The 24,418-nt window shown below is 41.2% G+C and overlaps 1 protein-coding gene across 1 annotated transcript in view; it reads right to left on the bottom strand.

Annotated features, from left to right (window-relative positions):
• Window positions 1–24,418, bottom strand: part of RYK (receptor like tyrosine kinase) — a 64,238-nt gene that overhangs the window by 16,676 nt on the left and 23,144 nt on the right. Inside the window, exons 5-9 of the mRNA XM_059822515.1 lie at window positions 23,923–23,979; window positions 21,828–21,972; window positions 17,831–17,931; window positions 15,179–15,313; window positions 11,601–11,687 (exon numbers count right to left, since the gene is read on the bottom strand). Coding sequence (XP_059678498.1) covers window positions 11,601–11,687; window positions 15,179–15,313; window positions 17,831–17,931; window positions 21,828–21,972; window positions 23,923–23,979 — 525 coding nt within the window. The remainder of the gene's footprint in view (window positions 1–11,600; window positions 11,688–15,178; window positions 15,314–17,830; window positions 17,932–21,827; window positions 21,973–23,922; window positions 23,980–24,418) is intronic.

Consider the following 24,418-nt stretch of genomic DNA (forward strand, 5'->3'; position numbering starts at 1 on the left):
ACACGCTTAGAACAAACAATAGCAGTAGAAGGCTAATCCTCCTCTAGCTTAGACCGGTGCCAATTTAGAACCACCACACAATTTGATTATTGTGGTTTTATACCAGATATAATTCAAAACAGAATATAAATCACCACTTCTTTGAGTGATTCTAGTCAAAAGGGGGTAAAAAAATACCAAAATAATGCTACTGCAACAGTCCCCATTGCAACTAGACTTCCTTTCAAGGCCATTTTCTTTAATTACACACAAAAAAGTACATTTAAACAAACTGTCACATTTAGTAGATTATAACCACTTTCGAGCATCCAACAGACAAGTCTTCATAGATTAGGAAGAGAACCTGGTGAATCTGACCTTCCTGCACTGAAAACCTTTAAAAGCAATCCAGAAAATCCACAGCATTTCTGGCTTTGATATCAGAAATACGCAGTCCCAGAGCAGAGCCAGCGACAGCCGTGACCCAGCAGTTCTGCCTTGGTGAGACGTTTTTACGAGGACATACTAAGGTGAATCCTACAGATTTTGTTTTCCTGCCTGGACCAAAAGTGTAATCCTGTACCGAAACCATGTATCCCATATCTAAGCATTACATGTGAGCACACACACACGGGCATTTTATTCAGAGAACTGTTTGTGTAGCCACACAAAATGAGGCCTGGAGAATGATCTTGTCAAACACACAAGAATGCCCACAGGCTTTTGCGGCTCATTTTTTCTGTACCGGATCCATGAAGTCATTTGATATGAACAGAGCCACACACGCAGCTGAAGCCGGGGGAATGGGGGGGAAGCCTCCCACAGAGCCAGAAACCTCTTAAATTAGAATAGCAACTTAAAGCCACGATGGAGGAGGCCATAGCCTCCCATATATTAAATCTGTGCATCAGAAAACAGCCTCGAGTTTAAGTCGAACACTCCAGGGCAAGGCAACAAGGGCTTGTTGCACAACTTCTTCAAAGCCCTAAAAATGCTAAAAACTTCCCTCCGAGATATTAACAGTATTTGCGATTAAGAATACGTCAGTGCTCAACAATTCCTGCAGTTGCAGCCTGATGATCATGAGGTATAGCCAGGTAAGTGCTGCTTAGCCCTGAAAGAGCATCATCTATTTTCACAAGGCTATCACGCACCAACAGCTGAGTAACTGAAGAGCAAAGACTTCAGGTCACATGAGTTAAGAGAAAGATTTAATACCCAGTAGTCATTCTAGATGTTCAATTAGGACCAAAAAGGTCCAACTTTCAGAAGGTGCTTAACAACAAGACTATTTGAGATAGATGTAAATGCATTCCAGAACGAGGAAGATGCTTTTAAAGCACTGGTTTTACCCTTTCTGTGCCAGGAGCCTGGCTGTGAAAGTCTGCCCTAAGGCACAGAGCAAGAACAAGCTAGGATTTCAAGAAGCTTTGATATGGCTGCAAGTTTATCTCATGATATTACGTTCTTTGTATATAGCCAGGCACAATGGGGCTCCTGGCACTGTTATTTTTATATAAGAGGCTAATCTCTCCACACAATTCTGGCAAGTGTGATATGTAGTGAGGCCCCTCCCAGTTCATGGGGAGAAAAAGCACCTATTTGATTTTTACCAACTTCTCTAAGTCCATCTGCAAAACTGCATTTTAAAATCTTTATGCATCATCACGAATCAGTCACACGAATCACTAACACTCACGTGAAAAAAATCTCTGGCAAGTTTTGCGATGACACTAACGTTGCAGCAATTTGCTTGCTCCGAGACTGGGCACTTGCAACAACGGCAGAGCATCAGGCTTTACATTCACTAGGTGGTAGCATATCGGAAGAGAGTCACTCCACACCTCAAATTACTTACCAGAGATGAAAAGCAGCAATTACCTGGATATTGCAGTGGGTTACCCGATTAGCTGGATGGCTTTCATGAGTAACATTTTAAGTCAGACCTCCTAGAATCTCAAAATAGCAAAGCACAGCATTACAACTTAAGGACTTTAGATTGTAGCACGGTCACTGAAATACATTTCTTCAGACAGAAGACAAAGCAGAGTCTTAGAAGAAATACAACCAAAGGTTTCAAAACTGAAGTCATTCCAGAGCCCTTTCATAGTCTACTATGGGCAGTAGCACACAGCAATTTCTTTCAGCCCTACCAGAAGCAGCTCCGAAACACTATAGCTAGGAAGTCTAAGGCTTCCGATAAATGCGTCTCCTGGCAGCAATACTTATAAAGATGTTTTACCTGAAGCTTTTCTCACCTTTGGACCATTTGTAACATCTTGTTCCCATGCGAACTTCCTTCTGTCTCATATTGCAAGCTAATATTCCCCAACAGGAAAACACTCATACAACCCATTTTTTACAAGGCTACTTGTTTTCACAAAGCTTGTATTACCCTTATTATCTTTCAAACTTGTGGGCTTTGCCAAACACACCGTGACAAAGTCCACAAGCTCAAGTTATTGAAGGGTGAAAAGCATATAGGCAGGCACAATGGTCACAGACTGTGTCCACAGGAATTGAGTCTAGTACTAGAACTGCCCCAAACATTCAGCTTCAGGTAAGAAATGTTCTAGTATCAACGCATCCTTTTTAATTACTGCTGCTTCTGCAGAGCAATTCATTATGTAAAATTTCTCCCAAGGCAGAAATCAATCCCAGTTCAAAGAGAATACATGCCTGAATACTGCTTTAACCCTTCTACACAAGTCTTTGGTTTTTGGAAGAAATGCAACACTTGACAACTATCCTGAGTTCATGTCTGTTGTACATGACGTTTTTACTGGTGCTAGCAGACATTTTCAGAACTGTCCTTCAATAGAAGGATGAACTGCTTAAGGAATGCAAGTAGTCCTGATCCAATCTGCTTTTTTTATAAGTAGAAGGGAAAGTAAAACCACAAAAATATTTACACTTTAAAACTTCAACAGGCCCCAACAGTTAGACAGTGACAAGTTACCGTGAACGCCAGTAGCACGTCCGATGGCTTTCTGCCTACCACAGAAGTGAAGGAAAAACACCTTGCTCCTGCTTGGCAGCTCTATTGCATGTGCAAGCCTAGATAGCTACAGAGGCATTCAAGTAATGGCTATACTTTCACGCAGCAACATCTACCTGCTTTACAAGGCAACCGTGTATCCTACAGCATTCAAATCTCCTGTATATTAAGACATACATACAGAATTGACAACGTAAGGAGGTTACAACATACGACACTATGCCTAGTCTTGTTAAAATTTCAATAGAGCAGGATTTCTCCTCCAATCTTAAAATCAAGGCTATTTATACTGAAATGTTTGTTTCCACACCACAACCGCACAAGTTTACTTTCCAAAGCAAAGCAGTTCACATTTTCAAATCCAAGCCTAGTTTTAATAAATTCTGGAAGTGATTCAACATGACACTGCTAAAACAGGGAATGCTGTTCTGGTTTTCCTACATTACAAACGCACACGCAATTTTAAACCACAGAAAAGGGCAGAGAGAAGTATGATTTGGGGATAGCGCTATTTCCCTACATAACAATAATACTAGAATCGAAGTAGCAGCAGCAAATAGCAACAAGTAAAAGGCTCTTCGCTCAGTAATCCATTTAACTTAAAATGAAGGTGAAAGTGTGAGTCAATGTGAAGTGAAACTGGGGAAGAGAGATATAACCAATTTAATGTTTCTAAGTCTATCAACTACTAAAGGGCAGCAGCTAGCAAAACAGAAATACAAGCAGTGATTTTAACTCTATGTAAATGAAAGTGTACTGTAGATTATGATTATTTTTTCCTGCAGAAGCATATGGAATAGCAAATCTTTAAATTAAGAAGTACAGTACTTTGGACATCAACCTCTGAGAGCTGCTATTCAGTATTTTTTAAGGTATATTGTACTGTTTTAGGTGTCTCAGGATATTTTCTTCAGGAACTAGGGTTGAATGACAAATATAGTGCTTTTTTAAGCTGACATTCAAAAATTCTCTACTTTTTGCTTATTCTTTAAACTCAAGTATCTTCCTTTATGAAGATGCTTAAGAATTTAGCTCAGACTAGAAACAGCTTTTTTTCTTGAAATTTTTTTTGTCATAAATTTTCTTCCACAGAAACAGGATCCTGTACTCTGATTTGGGGCAGTTAAACACTTTTAACAATTAACTTAAATAGTGTACATTTAAGGCATGACCATGAACTCATAAATATTTTCACAAGGCAGTGCTTTTAAGAACAAACTGCCCAGAAAAGCAAATTCAATGCAATTTAAAAATGGTACCTTGGGAACTACTGTGTGTGCTCCAGGTTGCTGTATACTGTATGCTTAATATGAACAAGAACTTGGTTAACACAAAGCTTATTATACACACTTAAGTCACTAAGTATGCCTCTTGCTTTCCCCTGCTTTGCATAGCCTACGTTCTCGGGATCTCTGTTCCTAACTGTACTGAAGAAGTCCTAAAGGGTCACCAACTTGCACTCGGCTAGGTCGTAAGCAGGCCAAAACAGACATCACCTGAATGAAGGCAGTAACAGGTCTGCACACCACGGACAGTTAAGTCACACTTGTTTTAACATACAACATTTAAACATCTAATGGGTTTCCTCCTATCTACGACACAACGCAAACTTGCACTGTGGTCCTGTTTTGACTCATACTAGAACAGTCTTGTGTACTACAAATAGTCCGAAGGCAGCTGCAGTCCTGAGACGTACCAGATGAATTCATGGTAGGGTCCTTCTCCAAGCCTTCCATTACACGGTATGGATTATGATGCTGTAGATGGGTGCACTTCGAGCATCCCCTCTTAGATTAACAATAAATAAAAAAATTAAGAAGTTTAATGTTGGAGGTAGCCAAGAGTGCTGAAAGAGTCATTTAGTGACCTACAACAATATGAACAAAACTCAAAGCTTTGTTAAAGTTAGTAAAATGATGAAGTCTAAGAGTTAATCTTCACTTACACTATGACTTTGTTTCCAGTGCTTTTCATGGGTGGTTTGTTTTCAAACACTCTTTCCTTGTACATAAGAAAAAATTTAAGTGGTTAGAAAATGAAATGGAAGCAGTCAGGTTATCTTGAACAGCACTATCGGTTGTTTTTAACAAAAATGTACCTTGGCCAGAACGAACTAAATGAGTCAGGGCTCTGCAGAACTCAAACTCACTGTGTATGTTCCTGGAATAATACAATTCCATTTGTTCTGCAAAGAATTTTCTCCTTCACAGGAAAAGCACCATTAAACAATGTGTTCTTTAAACCAAAGGTGAAAACCACGTGTTTTCTTCCTCTTCTGACATAAGATGATCTAAAAGATTCACAAGAATGTCTATTTCACACCATATAAAGGCAGAAGAGATCTGTCAATCACTAGCAAAAGATGCAATGCCAGCTTTAAGAAATATGCCAACTGAGGCACTTCCCAAAGTTGAGAACGATTGGAAACCTCCTATCAGAAAGTGAAGCATTACAACCGCATAAAACAATCCTACTGTAGAGCAAGAAACACAATGAAGAAAGTAAATGCCAGCTAAGTCTCTCATCTTTCTAACAAAGAACTTATTCAGGTTGTGTTGATCCATGGATTCCAATATTCCAAATATAGTACAGATAACATTCTTGTTCCTACGGGTAATGAGACACACATCCTTAATCTTCATGAATGTCCACTTAAAGAAGGCGAATTACCCACAGAAAAGTCTAAATGTGAAAGAAGCTAAAACTTTTACGACGATGACTAGCAAATTAATACACAGTGAAACTGTAAACTGCAAGTAGAAAAAAACAACTGGATGGCCAACATGAAGGATCTAGAGAAAGTATGAATAAGCGACACGTTTTACCCAGGGCTTATGAACTTTGTACTCCCAAAGTTATTAGAGCTTCCAGAAAGCTACCTCTGATTTTGCCAACTGATACCCATTTTTTCTTTTAAGCTCTCCCTTTGGCGCAGAGCACTGCACATAATGGAAGACTCGGGCATCCAGACATACACTAAAGCGTTAGATGATATAGCATTAGAAAAACATTATAAATTAATGTATTTCATGAACATGCAGGTAGAAGCTTTGTCACTACCCAGGGCATGTTACAACTTTTCTCTGGAGTGCACTACAGTTAGGTTAAAAAAAAAAACCCAAACACTTATTCTAAGGGATCTGGAGTGAACTTCTGGCACTCAGGGATGAATTCTGCTTTCAGACTATATCTTTATAAAAGATGTGGCATTCAGATTTCAAGAGAAGTGTCTCCAACTTTTCAGTCATATCAATTTACAAGCTACGGAACAAGTAGTCACTGAATCGGTTGAAAAGCCCTTCAAAGACTTAATGAACGGTTCAGATGAAAGACCCCAGACAAATTCTGTATTGTAGGAGAAACTAGTCAAATAATGCAAAACAAGCAAACTCCGATCTATTTGCCTCCTGCACTGATGTTGCTTTATTAGGATCAAACTCGCCCTTTGAGAGTCTGACCTAATAGGTCAACCCCAGCTTGAGAAAATGGGGAATACAATACATTCCTGGAAACGAGTCTCACACTCTCTGAATAGCCTCTTTCACTTAAAAGAGTTTCTCAGGACAAAGGTAGGCAGGTCCAGGCTGTCTCAGTTTTTATGCATTACCGATTCCTTTAACAGCAGATCACTTCAGAAGGGAGAACAAGTACTAAGTTCAGAAAAATCAAGGCTTCTTGATTTCAGTTAGCACTCTTCTGGTTTATAGTAATGCTCAAGACCTTAGCAGAGGGCTAGAAAACATCAGGGAAGGAAAGTGGGAAAGGCTGCTGCAGTTACTGCCATAACAGCCAACTACCTTTGCTTTTTGACCCTTTGGGAAAAAGTATCAACCCCAGGGAGTGGTAAGAAGATAGGAAAGAGGCAAACTGACAAGGCTGCAAATGCACTCCTCTCAGAGCAGGAAATACTCACAGATCTAACTACTGTCTGATGAGCATGCCAGCCACAACATTCACCTTCTCCAGGATATGAAATGAGAGAACTGACAGCACACCCTCCTCTGTCCACATTATTAGGAAGTAACACATCCTGAAAGGTTATGGATCTTAGAAATACACTAGTATGAAGAAGGACCCCAGGAAAGAAGAGATGCATTACGACAGGCACCTGCTGTTATAGCTATGGCATGACCTTTCTTCACAGGTTTTCCTAATGAGCAGTATTCAGAGACCATTACTTGAATGGCACAATAACCCTTCTTTGACACCTTTCCTAGTACCACAGAGGTCTTCTCCTAAAAGCCAACGTACATGAGCTGCCCATGGCTCAAGGAAGTCTTCCAGTCCCGTTTATGCTACTTGTTGGGCTTTCCTGGGCAGGTACAGCGGATAATCACTTAATCTACTAGCTTTACCACTCTGCACAACGCAAACTTGCTATGATTGATAGAGCTTGCAATGGTAACACCCAACACAAAGCCACTTGTATGCCACTACACTGGTATTACTCCACAGGGGTGAGAGCTTCTATCCAGTGACACAGTAGACAAATGCACCAACTAAGGTCAAGTCTAGACAAAGTTCCCAGGTTGAGGGAAGTGATTCTCCCCCTCTACTCTACTCTCATGAAACCCCACCTGGAGTACTGCGTGCAGCTCTGCGATCCCCAGCACAAGAAAACTGCGGACCTGTTAGAGCAGGTCCAGAGAAGGGCAATGAAAATGACCTGAGGGCTGGAACACCTCTGGTATGGAGAAAGGCTGACAGAGATGAGGTTGTTCAGCCTGGAGAAAAAAAACATTCCAGGGAGAGCTTATTGTGGCCTTTCAATATTTAAAGGGGGCTTATAAGAAAGATGGAGAGAGACTCTTTATGGCCTGCAGTGACAGGACAAGGGGCAACAGTTTTAAACTGAAAGAGGGTAGATTTATATTGGACTTAAGGAAGATTTTTTTTTTTTTTTTGTTTTGCAGTGAGGGTGGCGAGACCCTGGAACAGGTTGTCCAGAGAAGTTGTGGATGCCCCATCATTGGAAGTGTTCAAGGTCAGGTTAGATGGGGGCTTTGAGGAACCTGATCTAATGAAAGAAGTCCCTGCCCAGGGCAGGGGGGGTTGGTTAGACTAGATGGTCTTTAAAGGTCCCTTCCAACCCAAATGATTATAATTCTATGATTCTAATATGAAACTCTAGTTTGGGCACAAATGTACTGATCATATTTGCCACGTCCAGGTGTTCTCCTTCCAAAGAGTTTCTTCTGTTGGCAATTCCAGATTTAAAGCCATGGTAACTACCCTAATGTCAAAACCGCCAATGCAATGTCTTAAGCTTCTCAAGCTCTGATCCTGGTGAGAAGAAAGAGGTGGTTTTCCTCTCAAGAAAGTTATTCTTCCTCACAGCACCTGCTGAAAGAACTTCAGTTCACATTTTTCAGAAGATCTGGAACACCCCACACCCCCTCCCCATTATTTTCTGTCATTCGGGGTACCACTGGACTTTATTTTATCAATTTCAGAGTGCACCACTGGGTAAAAAGACTGTTCTGGAGCAGCTCGTATTTTTTCGGGGGGGGGGGGGGTGGGGGGGTGGGGGGGTGGGGGTGGGGGGCTGGATAACTTCGCTACACAGACAAAGCCTTTTTTCCTTGTTTCTTTTCCATGACCCTCAGGCTCCTTTCTTGCCTTCAACAGAGATACTTAAGTCAGTTTAACAGTTCTCATACCCATCTTGCTTTTGTGGTCCTGCCCTACTCCTGTGCTTGTGCCAAAACAGCAGTGTGTGTGTGGTCACAGAAAGAATGAGATCAAGGAAAAAGTCTGGTTAAGAGAGAATTTTTGCAGGTTTTTTTTCCTTCCAACCAGATCAAATTCCCAACTTATTACATGACCCAGCTGCACACACAGCTATCACAGCCAGGGTATGAAGATGAAGCTGCTTAATATTAGCACTGCAAATGAACTGCTGTAAGGAGAAGTGGCGATGTTTATAGTTATTTTCCTAGCAACGTTCTGCTGTCCAAACCAGTATTATTTCACAGACAAGTATCAGCAAAATCTATTATAAACTTTGCCCATATAGATACTTTTTAAAGCTGAGAAATTCTCTACTGACAATTATGTGAAAACCATTACTCCCCGAAGACCATGCTCCAGTTCACTGCAGCCAGCAAACCTTTCACTGCAAAGGGAAGGGCTAGAGAAATCAGGATGTGCGCTGTGTCAAAGATACAAGCCACTGCAAGGGAGAAATGCAGCTTTAAGAGTAGATTGGAAGCCCCTTTTTGGTAAAGCAATTAGACAAGTGGTGATGAAGGCAGCTAAATTAAGATCTGTTCTCACAAATGTTGTCTTGTCACTTAATCCGATGCTATAAAAAGTAATCATGCTTAAGTAGTGCTGTACAGATGTCAAACTGTTCTAGCTCACAACAGTTTTGGGGTTCACAAGAGCCATAGCGATTGTTCACTCTCAATCAGGGCAGAGAACCACAAAATAACACAGCAAAGGGGATCTCAGGTTAAGGTAACACTGGCGAATGATGCCCCAAGTTAGACAGCCTCGTCTCATACAGAGGAGCACCAGGCTTACGTGATATGGGATAAGTCTTCTGGAAACTATATCAAATGTAACCAAAATGTCAGTCAGAACTGTTTGGCAGGGAGGGGCAACAGAAGAGGGCAGAAGTCAGGAAAAGTTTCCAAAATACTGCAAAGCAGTATACTTTTTTTTTTTAATTGAGGGTGCTCCTTTACTTCTTGCTAGAAGTCACTACAAGAAAATACTTTCCTTTTTACAAGAGGACCATTACTTTTGTTACAGCCATGACCACTTCAGCAGATACAGTTCTAGCTACCACCACCACGCTAAATGGTAGCTACCGACAACTTCCAAAGGGGCAGCATATCTACTTTTCAGAAGTCCTCTCTGGACTCAACAGGAAGGAAAAGTGCTACAGAATGAAAGCGTACCACCTTAGAGGCACTCCTGAAGAAACAATGGAAATATCTTGTGACTACGAGAGTAACTGTCACCCTGAATTTAAGAATGTCCACAAAGACGTGCAAGAGGAAAGAGCAGGAAAAGTGACAGCAGCAAATCCTCACTGTTCAGCCCTCTGTGAATCCCATCAGCAGAAACACAAACAGTTGTTCGGAGCACAGATCGAGCTCTGCTGGCAGACTCTATGCTGAGACAGATCTACTCACAGGTTACCCTCCTGCTGCCCACAAAGCAGTACTCGTACCCATCCTACCTTACAGTTCAGCCATACTAGCCTGATTAGGAGGTGAGGATTTGTTAGGCAGGAAAGGAGGCTAATTTCACACTGCCTGGGTTGACTACTCACAGCTGGCACCTGGCTCATAGTACTGACAAGTTGAACCTTTTTAAGCTCAACATATTTTGTCAGAGCAGCAGGTATGTTATCAGGCACTGGCCTGTCTTTACTGCCAAAGCACACCATCCTGTCAGGCCTACATCAAGAACAATGTGCAGCTAAAGAGTGCAACAGCATCCATCCCAAACCGCCACTTCAGACTGTTTCAAGAAGTAGGGACCCCTTTTTCAGCTACTTTTATTCCAAATCAGGTTGACTTTAAGAAATTCCTCCCCTTGAAGTGAGCATGAATCTTTTTCTAAGTGGCTTTCCACCTAAACTTTTTTTTATTATTATCACAAGCATCTGATTGTGTGAGAAACATATGAAGAATAATAGAAGGTTGCTTTCTTTAAGCAATATATTTTTCTTTAGAACAGCACAGAATAAATGGATAGCAGAAAGATTCAACAACAAAATTTAGCAGCTTCATCAATTCCCACTCTCCTCTTTAAAATTACTATCTTTAAAAATTACTAGCCAGGAAAAAAAATTTAAAACAAGTTGAAATTCTTTAAGAAGCCTAATTTTATTTTTAAAGAAAGAATTAAAGAAGTTGTAAAATGAAAAACCAAAGGCAATAACACACCCAATAGAAATGGCAAGAATATCTGGTAAAGCAACAACTGCACAGGGAATTCAGCAAAACTGTTGTGAGCTACTAGAGAACTCTTACAATGATAAGTGTAGAGGAAGGAATATATGTAGGATATATGTAGTATGCTTGTACGATATATGTAATATGGTTTCCATCTATACTTACCTCGTTGTTTTCTTAAGTCTACCTATCACAATTTAAATCACTCCAAAAACATATTTCTTGAACAAAGATGCTATATTTGTATAAATTAAGTTCTAAATGATAATTCTCATGCTTCAGTAGCAAAGTTTAAGGATGGCAGAAACTATGCCCTATCTTTTGTACAGCCACGCATGTTTAAAAGATTCTTAAGATGCATTACAGGTGCCTTTTTCAACCATTTGCAGGGAAAAAGGCTGTGGATGGAAAGAACAATGACATGCTAGGCAAAAAAAAAATACATTTTTTACTTAGAAGAATAATAAGCAAAAGTATTCAGGACGCAGTAACTGAAGGCACTGGTGGAGAACGGACGCATTTTTCTTCCATATAAGATTTCTGTTCTCTCTGGCTGAAGGCAGCAACCAAATTGCTTTTGCTTTTTAAGCTGTAACAATTTGCATATTTTGGGGAGGAGGGGTTTGTTTTTAAAGACAGATTTGATACACTCAGCATGCACCACAATCCAAACAACTAGACACAAAAAAAACCCCTCCTTTATGTAAACTTACCTTTAACAGTTTTGACAAAAACTTGTTTCTCTTTACTGGGGTCTTTTTCTTCTATTAGAATCCCATGAAAAATGCGCCCAAATGTGCCTATGAAGAGAACATACAGTTAGCAAGTATTATGTAGTAAAAATACTAAATTCTATTAACGTTATCAGCGTATCTGTTAAGAAAACACTACCTTAGAATGATTCAGCCACAGCAGAAATTTAGGAACAACGGCCATCAAGGCATAAGTCCTGAATGCCCTATTAAGTCAACAATATATAACCCAACCACCTCTCCAGCACTGAATCCAGTTCTGGATTCAGAACTATATGCAGTAAATGCTGAAAGTTTAGATAACTAAAACTTAGGGGGACAAGCATGAGAGTGGACTAATGATAGCAACAGAATCCAGTTAAATTAAGTATTGATACCAATGATGGGTTTATTTGTGGCAGTTGGGTCTTTGTCTGCACTAAAAAACTCCAGCTCCGGACTCTTCTCATCCAGCAGGTCCGGAATTCTCCAGTCAAAACATTTCTCACAAAGATGAAATTTTTTTGGAAATGTTCACAGGGAAATACTGGTTTCAGCCAACCAGTACACATGGAAGAGTTTGAAAAAAAACAGTATCACATTATTCAAATGTTTCACCTCAGCTGGAAGGTGTTGAGTTTGTTTGGGGTTTTTGTGGGTTTGTTTTTTTTTTTAGTCTCTCCAACATTTTTCCATTCACAAAATTTTGACGAAGTTATTATAGGAAGAGGAACTACACTGAACAGCTGGAGTAAGAACAGCTGCAGCGTGGTAACACACACAGAATTAACTTTTTACACAACTCAGGTTGGCAATGCTTTTCTGTCACACTGTTACCGTGACACCAACATGTGCATCATCTTCATGCAGTCTATTCCTATGTTGCATCCCTTTCCCACTGATTTGTCCTGTCGGAGTAAGTTGAAAGACCTTTGACAGGGATTGCCTTAGCCTGGTTGTACAGCTTCTGGCATGAAGTGTGGGTTTCATTTGGTTTCTAAATACTTAACAGGGACAGTGAAACACTTCTATCGCCTACCCTGGGATTGCAAGTAAACCCTGCAAGACAGGGATTTTCAAATTGTAATCTCATTAAGAAGCAACTTAACTAGAGACTACAGGCAACCATAAATATACAGCATAAGTTATTTAACAGCACACTAAAACCCTCTTATCTTGGTTCTTGAAGACATCAAGAACCAGACATCAAGACACCAGGACAAGAGGAAATGGTCTCAAGTTGCACCAGGGGAGGTTCAGGCTGGATATTAGGAAAAATTTCTTTCCTGAGAGAGTGGTGAAACACTGGAATAAGCTGCCCAGGGAAGTGGTGGAGTCACCATCCCTGGAGGTGTTCAAGGAACATGTGGACAAGGCATTGTGGGACATGGTTTAGTGGGCATGGGGGTGTTAGCTGATGGTTGGACTTGAGGATCTTACAGGTCTTTTCCAACCGTAGTGATTCTGTGAAAGTGCCTTAAATACATATTTCCAATATACAGATATATGTAAAAGTCAAAGGGAAGATAGCATCTCGTACTGAAACACATTATGGTATCAAGCTATCAATCCATTTGTAAATGCTGGAATTAAAGAGAACAGGGAAGCGGGTAAAAGCAGTTATGACCAGAAAGTAATTTCCATACAGTCTTTCTACGTCTAGATATTGGATTGCAACACAGCATGCCTGTATGGTCCACAGTTTGGCATTTAGTTGTTTTGATTGGGGTTTTTTGTTGGTTTTTTTTAATGGTACCCTGAAAGACTCCTATCTTAACAGGAACTGTATGTCACTGGTGTGCTGTAACATTTAGAGACAGCACCGTGAACACGCTACTTCGCTCTCCTCCGGGCTTTTTACAGACTGTGCTGTTCCCATTCCAGACTGGACATCTAGGCCATTTCTCTACTTCAACAGAAAATGGTAAAGGTCCACTTACTGTTAACATCCGCTCCATTTGCTAAAGCGTAGTTATTCCATTTGAAACTTTTTTTAAGACACCTACATTTTTGTCTTACATCTAGTACAATATGAGCTTGACACAGGTTCAGAATCAGGTGCTGCACGAGCCCAGCAGTACAAAAGGCCCCTACAGATCCCTCGTCCTTTGCGCACTCTCAGACGTGGTGCTCTGCATTTTCCAAACGGTTACACCACAGCAGAACCATAATCTACTAAATTGTTAAAATGTTTGAAGTAGGTTAAGTTATGGAAGCTACTTGAAGTTTATAATGAATCTCTGGCCAATACCTGTAAAATATGTTTAAGTTCCATTGGTAGCACTTAGGAATTCTTGAAAAATTTATACAAACATTTCTATTATTCACTTAGTCCCCTGTGACACTCTTTTGTTCTTAGTTGACAGAGACTGAGCTCTGCTACGATCCTGAACTAAAACTGATGACTGTTCATCAGAATCTGTCTTCTAGTATTTTGACTGACTTCTGAAGGTTTTGACAGACTCAAATACCAGCTGAATGCCCAGAAACAAGATCCCAGTATTAACTGGGTCCACATTGCATTCAACAGCCTTTTAAGCCACATCTCGCAGAACAGGGCAGCTCTGTCACTCGGTGCTGAACACCTGAAGCTTAGCTGTAGCACCGAGTCACTTCTCGTCATCGGATGACTCCTAACATCACAGCTACAGGCAACAGACAGCACAAAGGAACACAAAGGACACCCCGCATGTGAAGGAAGCTTTTTGCAGAACTGATGCTGGAGTTGAGCACAAAGCTACCTCCTTAGAGATTTAGAGGCATACATTAAATGGAGAGCATGAGCATTCTCCCATTGTTTTCCAGACAGTAATGCAAAGCATTTAGCAGTTCTACCTCCAAAAGACAAGTATCTCAGTTTTCTAGCTTTGGAAAGTTTGATTTCTCATGAGGCTCAGGGAACACAGACTTAAAGTTGCAGCAATAAAGGTTAATGACAAAAATCCCTAAATATTCAAGTCTATTTCCCAAATTCAACATCAACAAGAACCAATTAATGTTGTGCGTGAACACTTCCAAAGTACGCATTAAACAAGACAAAAAAAATCAGGTAATCTCTGAATTTTTCATAGCAGAGCTGTCAATGTTGCATCTGCTGATTAGATTTCCAAATCAGAAGCTATCAAATTGAGACGATGAGTTCAGATAACTGAGGTTTTTGTGGGCTTTGGGATTTTTGTGGGTGGGTTTTTTTTGTTAAGAGAAGCTCTCCTGCAGTAACTTACAAAAGTGAGTTACTTTGCCACTTGCAGCCCCAACTGATTACCTCATTCCTTAGCTATCTAACCCTTACCTTTAAATAAAGGACCAGATTATTAAGACAGACAAGCTGAATGATTTACTGAGCACGGTTAGTCGCTCCCCCATTCTAATGAATTCTGGAAACTGTTTTCCCCACCCCTTCACACCCCAAATGCAAACACCATTCATCATTCTTCTCATCCAAAGTTATGAAGATCAGAAACGTCATCCATGATTAATTTCAGAAAAAAATCTAGCTATTAAAAAAAAATATATATACACCATGTTGTAGTCAACAAGTGTCCGAGTCCTGTAAATACCTTCTTGGAGCACATCTTTCAGAGTTATCCTCTCCCTGGAGATGGCTATGTCCTTCACTTTAGCTTTTGCTTCCATTAGAGTGACACTTTTAAGATCATTCTTCTCTATCCGTAATGTAGGATAACCTGAGGAGCCAGCAGAGCCAAACAAACCAATATAAATACCCTTACAATGAGAACACAAGCACATTGCTTCACCTCAGCACCCCCTACAGGTATAAAGACATGCAAGCAGCATGTTCTTAAAAAGATTATGTATTAATCTTAAAAAGATTGTAGTATTAAACAACAAACACAAGAGAAGCCATGTGAATATAAAAATCGCTGGGAAAAAAAGTCACACAGGAATTCTATGTAGTGTCATGCAATCAAGTCTCATTATTAATACCAGGTAAATAAAACTCCTCCTTACGTACTGAAGCTGATTAACAAGACACTGCACTTCCCCGACAAGGAAATAAAGATCACAGTCGGAGATTGTCAGAAGACTTGGAGTGAGGAAGATGCCTTACCCCAGCAGGACGTAACCAAAACTACCAGTGCCCTCTTCTGGCACTTGTAGACATCTAGATACACTAATATAGTCAGAAAGGCTGGAATATTTTTGTACAAAAAAGTTTATGAATCACTAGAGAAAAATCCTGAGAATTACTTTGATGACAGGGTTTTGTTTTTTTTATTTAATCATTACTGAAAACAAGGTTAATATGATTGTGGAAGGACTAAGAATGTTCTTCCTGTTTATTTCATGCATCCAACCTTTCATCTTCTTATATTCATTTTCACCGTTACCTGTGCAACCCAGGGTGTCCCAAAACAGGTAAGAGACATTCCGAAACAACACGGGCTGAACACAGCAAACAGGTGCCATTTAGGCATAACGGCTACCACGCTCATCAAGGTGAGGAGGGTTTAATCATCACTATGGCCTTGGGTTTGTAGGCCACCTTCACAACAAGTCCTCCTCTCCCCTTTTCCCAGAGGCTCAATAATGAGTTTCCAGGGGTCATATTCAAATTAACCAAACAGCATCACTTAGAGGGCCAACCTAAAAACCTGAGGTTGATAGGACATCAACAGCAGAATGTGATCTGAGGTAAGAGATGGAAAATAAAAAAGCTGGGGAGGGACTTCAGGTGGCAAGAGGGAAAACCAGCTCAAGAATTAGTTGCATGCTAAGATCTCTTCCAAACTGTGGAAAGGAATTTTTTTATATATATATTTATTTATATTTTCAATTAATGCTTCCACTAAATAAATTTTAAAGGCAGTTTTTTGCAAGGGAAAGATGAACTAAGATGACAAAAAAGAACCTTTTTTTTTTTAAGGAGATATAGTACAATTTAGAAGAAAGCCAAAACTTTCTCAAAGTTGCAGGATCTCGATCTTAAACACCTTTTTGCACATGTGAGGGGGAAACAAGAAAACACAGTAGGGCTGAACAGTAATCACGACATTTATGCAGTGCTCCCTCGTGAATTGGGATGGTCTGTATCACTACTAAGTGCCATCAGAAGAAAATGAGAGAGATTTTTGGGTCTTACGGGTTGATTTAAAAAAAAAGTAGTCAAGTAATTAATCATTATTATTAGCTAGCTGTAAATAAAGGATCTACATTGACATTTCCACTCATGAGATCGCTGAACAAAGTCTCTTCAGGCAATTAATACAAAACTATTTAGCATTACTGAAGAGAAAAATCACTGGTGGCAGGTGAAAACAGAAGCCATTTAATTTACGCTTTCTGAAAAGGTCAGGAGTGCCAGGGTACTATTTCAGCTTGGCAATTCCCACTCTATTGAGAAAAATCAGCAATTTTTGTTTAACAAAAGAGACGGTTTGTTCCTCTGGCCGGGCTCCCCCATTTTTTCCACTTCATAAATATAAACCCTTACCTCACCTTAGCTCTTTCAAAGCAGGCTCTCCAGCAATAGCTTAAGCCAATTGAGTTTGGGCTAAGTCCTGCCTTCTTCCAATGCTCAGTCATGTAGACCCATAGCCTCTCAGCACCATCTTGGTGCTCACACAGCTATTGTGTTTGACTCGAGTCAACCAAAAACCCATCACTCTACAAAAGAAGTCAGTTTTTGGCTGACTCGGCTCCCTGTATCATCTTGCAGCCTAGCAGCGTAAGTGCCGGCAGAGGGGAAAAGGCAAACGCTCATGGTCAGTCCAACCTCAGATGGACTACACCGCCAGCGCACTGCGCCCCAAGCGTGTCCCTACACGACCCAGCTTCCCTACAGTCTGAACAGTCCCTTCCCTGGAGTGATGCTATATGGGATATAGAAGACTAGAAAAGACAGGCAATAACTGGAGGAATAAACACCCTGCAGATAATAAATACCTTCAGTGATTACAGAATTAACACAGAACATAGCTAGTATCAGTCTATCACAAAATATATAAAAACACTGCCACCCTTCCTTTTAATTACTGCTCTTTTTAACTATTTAATGTTCTTTCAAGCAAAGCTGTAAATAAAAATAAATCGGGAATATATGACCCTTGTAAAGCTTTTCCCCCATTCATTTCCTTTGCAGGTTGCAGCAACAAGACGAAAAGACTAATCTACGAGACCCCTACCACCCAATACTCCAGCTGTGTCCAAGAGGGTCTGTTGCAAGGGTCTGTAATTAGATTAACACTTACTGGTTACTGGCGTTGCATTGTTTGGCGTGTCAGCTCGCAAGTACTGTGTCGTCTGTGTGGAAGGTTGGGATAAACCTTGTGAGCTACTGCTGTCACTAATGCTGTTTTAAAACAAAACCAGACATGAACATGACTGCTTGCCACTGTAATAAATTCAAAATTAACGTATCAAAGTTAAAAACAGAAGATTTTCCAGGCTAGAGTTTGAAAGAAAGACATTTTAAAAGTCTCTCACACATTAATACCTATGTCAGGTAACTAAAAATCTTAGCACTCCTGTCCTTTCAGCGTGAACAACTTCCTCCTATTTGTTTTGCAGAATTCGCTCTGTTTTCCAGGACTTCTTCCCTACTTTTGAAAAATCAAGGCGACAAAACATTTATTGCAAGAACCACACTGTCCCACCAGAAACAACAAAACTATTATATTCCAGAGAGGACTTGTATGCATTTGTTTCATGGTACCAACATCCTACTGAGAAACCAACGACAACTACGGAAATTTGAAAGCAGTAGCCTGAGCCAAACAGAGAGACACCCGTAACACCCTGCAAAGCTTAACTAGCTTTTTCAGCCAGTGATCGCTTGCTTGCTCTGGGCATGCCAGCTGTCAGCTCTGTCTGCTGCCCTTTAGTTCCTGTGCTGGAGCAAATACCGAAAAGACATTCCCTAGTTCACTGCTGCCAACGGTTTTTTGCCCTACACCACTGCACTTGTCTCAAGTCTCTTTTACAGACCAAAGTGCCCTAGCCTACTTTGTCATTCCTCTCTCTGACGATGCTTGTTGCCCCTTCCAGGTTCACCCACAATGTGCTTCTGAGATATTTTCTTTGGGTAGAAGGACCATAGCTGCATGTAGTATTCAAGAGACAGGCAAACCATAGCTTAAACCACAGCAGGATGTTTTCTGTCTTGTCCTCATGGACAAAATCCTACAGAAAGAGTTGTTGTAGCTGTAATGGCCCAAGAACAGGTGAGAAAGTTTTCAGGCAAAGGCAGTACCTGTTACTAGCTCAGATGACAAGGCCGGAAGAAGCTTTTTTGATCTCCTTCCCAAATACACACAAACATCCCCCCCTTTTTTGAAACTTAAAAGCTTCTCCACTTCTGCTGACTGTATCGGGAAAACAAAGAAGAGATTGTTTTTGGCTATAACCTTCTGCCTTGCCAAATAATCAACATTCCATTTCGTTCCTTGGGCTGCTGCTAAGCACTGAGCAAGCAGCGCTAGCCATCCCTGTAGGATTTTTAGACATGCTTGGTGATGCCCTCAGGGACCACTCTTAGGTTTTTGAAGCAGAAGTTCCTTTTAAAAAAACAAACAGAAAGCCAAGTCAACTCTTCCCCATTATACCATAACCACAGATGCACCTACTGAATTTTTTCTGTAGAACAGAATCTACAAATTCTCACAATACAAACATCAGGCTTACTGATTTATAGCTGGCCCGGATCTCTCTCTGGAAACCTTTAAGTTATTCCCACATTGTCTTCCAGGTGTAGGGTTCCAACAGAGGTTTTAGCATGAGGTTAAAAGCCACAGTTGGTGGTCTAACTACTCCACCTTAACTTCCTTTGGAGTTTTTGAATGAATGTTCACTGGTGCTGGCAACTTGTTACTGCTTATTTTAACTGTTGCACTATTGCATCTACAAGCTGCTTCAACGTGATTCACCCTCCGGTGAGCTCCCCGGAAAGAAGCGTCCTGGCATGGTCACTGCGTTTAACACTGGTGCGGAACTTGTATTTCGTTTTCCTGCTATGGCTTTATCTTCCCTGGAAACTCCTTTTGTAACTTGATCACCTACTAGCCCTACAGATTTCTTTGGCTGCCTTCCTGCTGCAAGCAAGTTTGAAAAAGGAATTATTCTTTTTCTGCTTGTTGCAAGTTTGAAAACCAACTTTTTTTGGTCAGATTCATTCTGGTTTTTAGGTTTATCTTGTTCATGTTTATGAGCTTTCTTAGTTTTCTCACTTGTATACTGCATCAGCTTTTTGAACAGTGCCTTCTTGCTTTTAATAACCTCCATTATCCTGCTGTTAAGCCATGCCAACTTTCTTTGGCGCTTTTCCAAGTGCCTTTGATAGGAAGTATGCAAGCATTTGCTCTGAACTTTCAATACAATGTTCTTAAACAGTCCATGTGCAGCCTGTAAACTCAGCTGCCTGGTTTTAGCTTCTATTTAACAACCTTCCTCATTTTTATTTAGTTCTGTTTTTTGAAATTAACAGCAACAGCAGTGGGGTTTTCAGCCTCTGTTGCTCCTGGGAGGTCGTTAACCCTAATGACGTTATCATCTTTGATTCAGAACGCCTTTACAGCAGCATTTTGAGCTTGTTATTCAAAACCAAATCAAAAGTTGTTTCTTCTCTCATAAGTTCCTTGACTAGTTGCTACATCAAGCAGTCATTGATCATCTGGAATGCTAGTACATAACATTGAGGCTCAATTATAACACTGAACCAGTTTCTCAGCCAAGCACTGAAACATCACCTCGCCATCTCTTTGCTGGCTCCTGTGCACGCTGCCCATTCTGAAAACAAAACTCCACAGATCCTGATTTTCAGGCACATTTTGCCTCTCTGTTACACCTTTGCTACCATACTAGTTGACCACAGCTCTTACCCAGGAGCCCGTCCAAGGTTTTGTCAGGTCAGGCACCTTCAGGCTCATAAAACAAGTCATCACATGGCTCTCTGAAGAGCTAAATCCCACTATCTGCACAAACTTCACAGAAATTATCAGAAGGCCATATAATGATTTAGAGCAAATTCTTTAATACCTGCAAGCCACAGAGTATTAACATTAGATTATTTTTTAGCTTGTATCTCCACAGAAATCAAGTACGATGGAGTGGATGAAAGGAAGTTTGATCACACTGCTAGGCTGAGAGAGTCTCTCAAAAACTCGTAGATGACACTATTCACACACTCTATAAATGTAATGCTTTTCCTTTCTGAATTAAAGCAAGCTGCATATCCTTTAACACCTTCTATTGATTAAAAACCCTCAGTAGACAATTAGGCACAAATGTATTGAGGAAAGCTGACAAGTCATTTGGTTAGATAATCAGGCCTTGAGAAACCATTACTACTTACTACACTGACACCCCCCAAGAACCAAGTGGTATGGGGACACCAGAGGAGTAAATGGCAGAAAGAAAACCAGAAAGAACCAGATGAATGGATAGAGAGGAAGATGAAAAGATAGAGCTACCCTGAGAGGCTGCAGGCAGAACAGAAACAGTTCAAGATATCCTTTCAACAGGGGTGACCACCCACAGGCCCGACTGTTTTCCAAAATATTCTGTTTCAAAACTGCCTGCTTCTGAACAGTTGCATCTGATGCAGCTTGTTCACACATCCTCAGCAGAGCCTCAGTCCACCTGCTGCTTCAGCCTCCCTTCCGCCTCGGTGTTTAATCCCCACTCAGCTGACAATATTGCCCTTGCGTTCACATTACAAGTCCTTTTCCCGTGCATGTACCAGTTTGGTTTTTCTGGATTGAAAATACATTTGAGAACGAGCCCATTTTCAGCTTTATAACCAACCAGTTGTAATCCCCAAACTTTACCCTACAGCCAAAGTGAATACTGGTAAATCAATCAAAATAGAGAAGGCTGAAATTCAATCCCCTACAGAAATCAGTAAAACACAAATATTTTCAGCGTGCCCAGGTATCATATTTTCCTTCAATCCTGACAATCCTTGCAGATCTGATTCTGTCCAAATTTCCCCACTGTGTGTCCTCCACACAACTATTCTGGCAAAAACCCAACAGCCACAACCCTCCCACTCCATAAACAGCAGAGCACCTGCAACTGCTGCTTTTCTGCAGTATAGCCCTTACCACAACTCTGCACAGGTAGTAATCATTACAGCTTGACATTAAGAGCAGAAATTGCAAGCTACTACAGAGTGCTCATTTTGACACCAGAACACCCACAAATCTGGGTAAATGAGTCCCAAAAATGCACTTGAAAAGCTTGAATACATACCTGTCATCCAACTCTATCCTCTTCATGCTGTGGAGATGCAAGACAGCTAATATTATTGCCACCAGGAATATAACAGCACAGCATACGCCTACACTGATATAAAACACACGGGTAGAAGTGGTGGGAGCTGCGTTTACAGGATCGACTGAAACAGAAAGTTGAAAAGTTACTGAACCTTTCTCAAAAAAAACCCAAACCAAAAAAGAAAACAAAAACCCACAAACCAACCCTACAGCAAACAACATTTTGTTAGTTCCCAGCAGGCTGACTTGTTGGGAGGGCAGTGCTGCTGTCCCCAGACTCGCCTCAGGTGCCCTGTCACCCAGGTCCGGCAGGAGCAGGGACCTGGAGCCAGCCCGCGGAGGCAGACCATGGTAACACCCAGCGGAGCGGGCACCGGAGTTCCTGCTGCAGCAATGCAGGGCAGGGCCCAGCAAGCCACTCGATACCTCCATTTATTTACCGGGACAAAAGAAGGGTTCCTACTGAAGGATACAAGCTAGCTAGCAACCTCCTAAAAGGGTCTTGTTGGTTCTACCTCGCACAACCCCTCGACTCTCCTCCATGGCTCCCATCCTGCAAACACAGTAGGAGCACGGACAAACCCAGCCTCCAGCTCAGCCGAGCCCCTCAGCTGAACAAGTGGCATAGGCTTGCTAGGAGTCACCTGCACACCAGGACACAGAATCACAGAATCACTAAGGTTGGAAAAGACCTGTAAGATCATCAAGTCCAACCATCAACCAAAAAACACCACCATGCCCACTAAACCATGTCCCACAGTGCCATGTCCACACGTTCCTTGAATACCTCCAGGGATGGTGACTCCACCACTGCCCTGGGCAGCTTATTCCAGTGTGTCACCACTCTCTCAGAGTGTATGAAGAAAAAAAAGGCCATTGCAAGCAACAATGCTAAGGACTTGTCCTTTTCAAGAGGGCCAAGTGTAAAGCCATACATGCAGAACAAAGAGCACAAACCAATGGGGCAGGGATGCCGTCCAAGAAGGAGCAGATCTGAGAGTATTTTAGGAGCCGTGCTGGGAACCCAGCTGAACATGGGCTGGTGTAATCCCTGGATGTCCAAGAGAGACATCTCAGCCAGGAGGGCTGTAGGGGCAGGTATGATCACCGCTTATTGCCCTGTCCCCTTCTGCCCAGATCAAAACGGTGAAAAATTGGAGCGTTCACAAGGAGCCACGACAGGAACGATTACAGCATTAGTAAAGATCACACGCCAATACAGTAAATAAAACGAGACCAACACCTAGATGCAGGGTGCTAGCAGTGCTTACTCGCTGACTGAATGTGCCAGTGCACACAACTTCAGCTTCTCCTCCTGATTTTAGGGTATGATGGGTGGATAACGGCCCCCTGACCTGCATCTTAATGCAGCAGTGTTAACAGGGCAGTTAATCCTCTTTCTCAAAAGAATCTCAACTGCAGTAATTTAGGGCAAAATTCTGCCGTTGCACCTCGGCAGCGGAGGGCTGCCTGCTGCGCTGGTGCTTAGCAGCAACACGGGCAGAGGGACTGGAGGCACGAAGAGGCAGTAGCCGTAGCCATCCCCAATTTCAAATCACGCATCGTGGAGAGCAACTGCCCTGGAAGAGACAGTGGGTGGTAAAGAGAAAACTGAGCAACGCGCTCCACCACTTTCAAAAAGCATTTTGGCAAAATTGTTTACATTTTGGGTGCCACACAGGCTGAGAACAGTCAGTCGATGATATTTCCAGCTAGAAGAGGAATGAGTAAAAGAAACCACCTCATTCAATCAATTCAGCACTGACAAGTAAAAACAACAAACCATACAGGTCCTAAAATCAAGAAAATAGATCAGGGTCATGTACGGAACCCAGAGCCCCTAAGACGTGATAAAAAAAGTTGTTAGGAGGCTTGGAATAGTTTTTTTTCCTCTTCACTAGTATATATCCCTAGTTAAAATCATTAATTACAAAAAAATCCCTCTAAAATACTGGGTATAGTACAAACTACCTGGGTAGTGTTTTCATAGGGAATGCTGTGGAAACAGAAAGAACATCACAAGTTTTTCATTTTTTACACCCAAAGTAAGTTGTACGCTCAGAATTACTTACAGAGAGCCTTGCTGCTGTTTTTGTCAGATGTTGGAGATTTTAATTCTGGTTCAAGCTCTAAACAGATGAGAGAAAACCATTAAGTTTGGTATACTTTTATTATTGTAGTCCTTCACAGGAAGTCAATTGCCTGATTTATGGAAAAACAAATCTGCTTTTCCAAATAGGAGAGCTGACTTAAGGACTACAGTTATCTCTAGATTTCCATTTTAAATACCTAACCACTGTATAATAACAAAATCACACTTCTTTAAAGACACATGGCTCAGATATATTTCACCACTGATTCACATGTCCATTAAGGCCATGCTTGAACCCACAGAATCTACCTACCTCAAAAAACCCTCCGGCTTGTCCACCAAAGTCCAAAGCAGCAGACAGTAGAAAGAGGAGGTGCAGAGTATGTGAGTGTATGTTTAGACACTAAACAACAAAGACCTCACAGAACCAGTTACTACAGGATAGGAAATAATTTCTCCAATGTTCAATCAATACT

This window comes from Gavia stellata, chromosome 11 (genome assembly GCF_030936135.1).
Source record: "Gavia stellata isolate bGavSte3 chromosome 11, bGavSte3.hap2, whole genome shotgun sequence".
NCBI lineage: Eukaryota > Metazoa > Chordata > Aves > Gaviiformes > Gaviidae > Gavia > Gavia stellata.